Below are 6,000 nucleotides of genomic sequence, written 5' to 3' on the forward strand. Positions count from 1 at the left end.
GCCCATATGCATCTGCTCCATGCTGAGTAGAGGAGAACACACTTTGTAGAGAAACTGTGATCCTTCTGGGAAATGTGCTCCCCACCCCCCCACGGGATGCTATTAGCCAGTCATTTAAGAACATAGTTTGCAGCAGTAGAAGATGCTGATAAACAGAGAGGCAAAGGGAGGTGCAGAGAGACAAGATACAAAGGAGCAGGCAGAGACCAGGAAGAAACAGTATCTTTTAAAAGGCCTGGGAGATGATCTGGGAGGGTTGACATTGGCAAGAGTGGAGCAGCTGAATATGGAGCCTGTGTATCAAGGTGCAGAACCCGGAGCTCAGCAGTAGAGATATAGATCCAAACAAGAAGACCTCTGAGGCAGGTTATAACATTTTAATCAAGCTTCCTCAGCAAGCGTTTGCACTCTTCTGTAAATTACTGGGAGGATCCCAAAGGCAGTTTTAGGGGAAATAAAACAATTCGTGGAGGGTGGTCTCAAAAAACTCAAACATCGAAAACAAAAGAGCAAAGCTTTCTGTTTCTGCAATAACACAGTTAAAGGAAGTGGGGGTTGCAGCTTGTCTCTGGTCCTTCCCAACCGAAATTGCTGGTTTATGACTTAAGTCTCATACAGGGCTTAAGCTGAAAACTCAGTGTTACAACCACTTGTCCAGACAAAAGCAAAAGGGATGAAGGCATGCTTTGAATCAGGTTTCCAGTCACATAATCTGGAGGGAAACATCTTTCATAAAACAAATCTCCAGCAGTCCAGAATCTTCCAAACAGATTTTTACAAGAAAAATGTTTGTATTATAGTGGTGTTCCTGCTTGCTGCCCAGCTGTGCTGATTCATGAATTTAGGTGTCCCTGAAGAAATCTGGAAACCTCATGGAGGAAGGAAGAGAAAGTACCATGAAAGGTATAATTTCTCACGCTTTTACAGTGCTGCAAGGAGAAACTGTCAGGCTAGGTAACTGTATGCACAGGCAGGCTCCACTGTGCTAGCTACAAACTCAGAAAGGCAAAAGTTAGCCCCTCTGTGTGTTCAAAAGGAGACACTTCTGGAAATAGAGTCTTGTGCTTTTTCTCTTTCACTAAGAAGTGGCCAAAGGAATAGGAATTTCCCCAACCTTTCTCTCCTCACCTCTGTGGTGTATGCTTGTATATGTGTTTGTATCATGCTTCTGTAGGTGTGTGTTTCTGTGTGTGTGTGTGTGTGTGTGTGTGTGTGTGTGTGAGAGAGAGAGAGAGAGAGAGAGAGAGAGAATATGAACGACTGTATGTACATACTCATGGAGACCAGAGGTTCATGGCATGTGTCTTCCTCTAACCCGTTCCACCTTTTTTTTTTTTTTTTTTGGAGACTTGGTCTCTCAGTGAACTGGGAGTTTATCATTTTAGTTAGGTTGGCTTGCTAGCGAGTCCCTGGGATCCGGCTGCCTCTCTCTCCTCTGCAGGTGCTAGGGTGACAGGTGCATTCTACTGCACCTAGCTCTGCACCCGGGTGCTGGGATCTGACCCCAGAGTAGAGTGCAGCTTATTGCCGGTGCCATCTTTCCAGCTCCCAGGAGTCAATTTCTTCCTCTCCTGCCTCTCCCTCTCTGCTAATACGCCCTGTTCCACCATAAACAAATTCAGTCAATCATGCAGACAAAAACACGGCTGTGGACATGGAGAAATAAATGAATCTCTCGTGACAAACTCTTCAAGAGAGCTCTGCTTGCTTAGGCGTTTACGCTTCTCAGACTGCAGAGGGGGGGAATCTCTGGGCAGAGGACATTTCCAACTGGCCTTGGATCATCCTTTAGAAAACATACAATCCCAGATAATGAAAACAAACACGTGAACACAATTTTCCTGTCTCTGCAGTTTTCAGAGAAATCCACATTTTCTCATGAATTTAGAGAATTGCAAGCTCAGAGAGAAGTTTAACCACATCGAAATGAAAAGCCACAGGGGAGTGGCCAGCTCCCTGCTGAAAGCAAGGCTTAAATTACCTCTATGGGATCCCTACCTATCTAGGCTGTCCAGTTTAAAAAAAAAACAAACAAAAAAACCCCCTCAAATTCGTGATACGAGCAGCGACATTAGAAAGCAAACAGAAACAGTGACTGAATTTTCACTTTTGCAGATTGTGAACAAAATCGTGTTCCCAAAACAGGGTCTCTGAGACTGGTCCAACAGTTTCAGCTCCAAGGTAGGGAAAGAGTTGGGAACAAGGTACCCAAGAGGGAACTAGTTCGTGGATTTCTGAAAGTCAACCCAGCCAAGTTCCCAGAGTCTGTCTATCCTCTGAAGCACTTGCTGCAGTCTCTGGTATAGAGCACTTCACTCCAGCTGGGAGAGCGACCAGGGCACCAAGGGGTTTTCACAGAATCCTGTCTTCTTATGGCCAGACCCTTGGCAGGACATTCACTCATCCTACAATGTCTTCTGGGAGCTTGCTGTGTGCCGTGCAATGGGTTAGGTACTAGAGATGTAGGGATGGAGAAGACCAAGGCCGCTTACTGCCTTCATGAAGCAACCCCCTTCTCTGCTATTGGGGTGTACGGTGTGATTTTCTTATTAGCAGACTTAGCCTTTGTCTCTCTCACAAAGCTTATGGGGGCAGCTGATAAAATCCTTTTCCATTCTTTCTGTTTGCTTTGAGACATGGTCCCATGTAACCCAGCCTGGCCTCTAACTTGCTATGGAGCGGAGGGTGTTCTTGAACTTCTGATCTTCCTGCCTCCACCTCTAGAGTGCTTGGTTCACAGGCAAGCACTACCATATTCAGTTTATGAAATGCCAGGGATAGAACTTGAGACCTTAGGCAGAGGTCTCAGGTGAACCTCAAGCTCCCGGTTCTTGGCCCACGGGGAGGGAAGGAGTCTAGGCAGGTCAGCTGCGTACCAAGAAACATCAGGGTGGACTTAAAAATCTCCAGAGAGAAAATGATGACACTCTTGTCTTCCAGAGGCAAATGGGACTCTCACTACAATAGAATAGAGCCCTGTAAAAGTGACAAACAGCCCAGCTTTATGTGCTAGCCGTCATGAACATCTACATCAAGACAAATTCGTGATGCTTGGTGAAGAAAAAAAAATGCAAACATCTGCAGAGAAGTTGAGATAGTTAACATTTAGGGGGGAGTCAGGAAAACGCTGGAGAGCAGCAATTGTGCTTGGCACACGGCATAAACAAGATGAATTAGCTGCAGCTACATTGATTTTTGTTGTTTCTTAAGTATAGAATAAAGGCAGCACAGGGAGGCAAGTGATGGGCATGAAACTCGAATCTGCGTTCACCGCAGAGCTCTCCAAAATGACCTGGAACTTCCAAGTATTCTGTTTATGGGGAAATCATTTTTTTGTACGATCTATATTATATACCCCCCAGTTTAGGGTGATTTCTTTCCCTCATTTAAGACCATCACATAGAATTTTGGAGCAACACTGGGAGTTGAGGTGAACAGCACGGGCATCGTTGCCTTCCCTTTTTCTTTCAAAGGTTCATTTAAACTCCCACATTAGCAGCACAGTGTCATTAGGCAGGGATCCTTCCTTCTCTCCATGTCAGCACGACTGGAAATGACGGTGCCAATCATGGTTCTAGAGAGCTGTGCATGCTCAGAGAATTAAAACACAGTCAGCCAGGACAGACCAAGTTTGTACTTCTAAATGAAACAGGAACACATTCGAGCATCATTTAAACTGTTAAGTTATAAATCACACAATGTGGGGAACAAGCATTCAACCAGGTACTCAAAGCCAAGAGCCTGAAAACAAAATGCAAATGGTCTACTTGTTTATGATGGGCAAAGCTTGGCTCGGTCACATCCTAGCTGGGGTCTGGACTCAAAAGCAGGCATGTTTGAAGAGTGAAATAAACATGAGAGGGACTGTAGAGGCTGTCTCTGATTCTTGCTCTTAGGTCTGTCACTCAAGAGGGGTGGGGCAATGGGGAAACGAAAGAGAGACCTAACTGGAGCTGAGCTGAGCAGCTGCTGCTGCTGCTGCTAGAAACATCTCCCTGCCTCTGTGTGTGTGTGTGTGTGTGTGTGTGTGTGTGTGTGTGTGTGTTGCATGTGCATATGTGTGTATGTGTGTGTGCATGTGTGTGTGGGGGGGGCATACATGCGTGGGAGTGTGCCTCTGTGTGTGTGTGTGTGTGTGTGTGTAGACCAGAAGGCAGTTTCAGGTATTCTTCCTCAGGACGCCATTCATAGGTTGTTGCTTCTGTCGTTATTGTTTGTTTGCTTGATTAGTTTTGTTTTGTTTTGTTTTTTTGAGACAGAATTTTTCACTGACCTTGCCAAACAGTCTAGGCTGGTTGTCCAGGGAGCCCCAGAGAGCCTCCTGTCTCCACCTTCCCTGAGATTGTATTACAAAATAGCATCAGCATGCCTAGCTTTTAAAATTATTTTTAGTTATTAATATAGGTTCTGGAGATCAAACTCAGGTCTACATACATGTGCTTTACTGACAGTAGTTTCTCTAGCCTTATTTTGTTATTTTGAAACAGGATCCCAGGAACTGGCTGTGTAACAAGAACGCCCATGAATTCTTATCCCCTACCTCCACAATGCTAAGATCACGAGTGTACTATCACCGCTGGCATTCCTGGGTAGTTTTAAAATCCTGGGGTTTAGATAGGCTGCCCCCACCCCATTCCTGAAACATCATGCTAAGGTGAGCCCCAGAACTTAAGTGGAGAATGCTTCCTCTATGGGGAGGAGGAGAAATAAAAAATATCCTGAGCACTGTACATGGGCAGCCTTGGGAACCATCAGAGGGGAGACAGTTTTGCGTCTCATGACAGAAAATCTGACTGGACGGGAAAAAGTCCAGGACTCGGCAGTTAAGTGGTTTAGGGGAACAGACATTCTGGGCAGGTATAAAGAGAACACCAGGAGAGAGGCAAAAGCACAGAACATGGCCCTGGAGGGGAGGACAAACACTGGCAACATGGCCCAGGGATAAATAAGACTTTGGTAAAATCACTGGAGAAGACTCAGTGGCCCTCTGCACACATAGGTGGATAAAGCTTGTTCATCTTCTGGACCCACTTGTGAGATCCCACACTGTGGGCTAAGGGAACCTCAATGTGGAGAGTTCCATGCTTGCTGTGTTGACCACCAGGGTGCCCTACACTGGCTTCTCACTGCCGTCTATCCCCTTGATGACTTTGACAGCCTCTGACCCCGAGGATGGGACTTTACCTGTCACAAGTTAACAGATCTGATGCTTATGTTTGCTTCGAAGGTGCAGGAATTGGAGTTTGTACACATACTCTCCCCAGGACATCCCCTACCTCCTGAGGAATGGATGTCATTCCATGCACACAACATCCGGCAGCGAGGATGCTCCAGAACTCTTTTTTTTTTTTTTTTTTTTGGTTTTCCGAGACAGGGTTTCTCTGTATCTGTATAGCCCTGGCTGTCCTGGAACTCACTCTGTAGACCAGGCTGGCCTTGAACTCAGAAATCTGCCTGCCTCTACCTCCCGAGTGCTAGGATTAAAGCCGGGCCACTGTTGCAGCTCTCGGTTCAAGAAACATGAACGCGGAGTCCCCTCTTACCCTTCTTGCCCGCATTTGAGAGGTTCCAGGGGAGACATCTTCCATGGTGAGGCCGGACTTGTTATGCTGTGACCCACACAGCCCTTGGGTGTTCGTCATGCTTTCAGCTGGGACGAGTTTGTAGCTGTCAGTGGTGTTTTTCATCGGTTCTAAGCTGTACGTTTTATTTTCAAACATGATTAGTCCCCTGTTAAAAAAGTAATACAAATATTAAATTTTAAGGACAGTACCTCATTTATGGTGAAGATAGATTATTTTTAAGTATTGACTTTTTTATTAGGTATTTATTTCATTTATATTTCCAATGCTATCCCAAAAGTCCCCCCTCCCCCCCCAACTCCCCCCCACACATACACTCCCACTTCTTGGCCCTGGCGTTCCCCTGTACTGAGGCATATAAAGTTTGCACGACCAATGGGCCTCTCTTTCCACTGATGGCTGACTAGGCCATCTTCTG

General features: G+C 45.9%; 1 protein-coding gene across 1 annotated transcript in view; it reads right to left on the reverse strand.

Moving 5' to 3' along the window:
* Adam12 (ADAM metallopeptidase domain 12) overlaps positions 1 to 6,000 on the reverse strand; it is a 337,673-nt gene that overhangs the window by 95,878 nt on the left and 235,795 nt on the right. The window contains exon 6 of the mRNA XM_021167906.2: positions 5,544 to 5,730. Within this exon, the coding sequence (XP_021023565.1) occupies positions 5,544 to 5,730 (187 nt within the window). The remainder of the gene's footprint in view (positions 1 to 5,543; positions 5,731 to 6,000) is intronic.

This window comes from Mus caroli, chromosome 7, assembly GCF_900094665.2.
Source record: "Mus caroli chromosome 7, CAROLI_EIJ_v1.1, whole genome shotgun sequence".
NCBI lineage: Eukaryota > Metazoa > Chordata > Mammalia > Rodentia > Muridae > Mus > Mus caroli.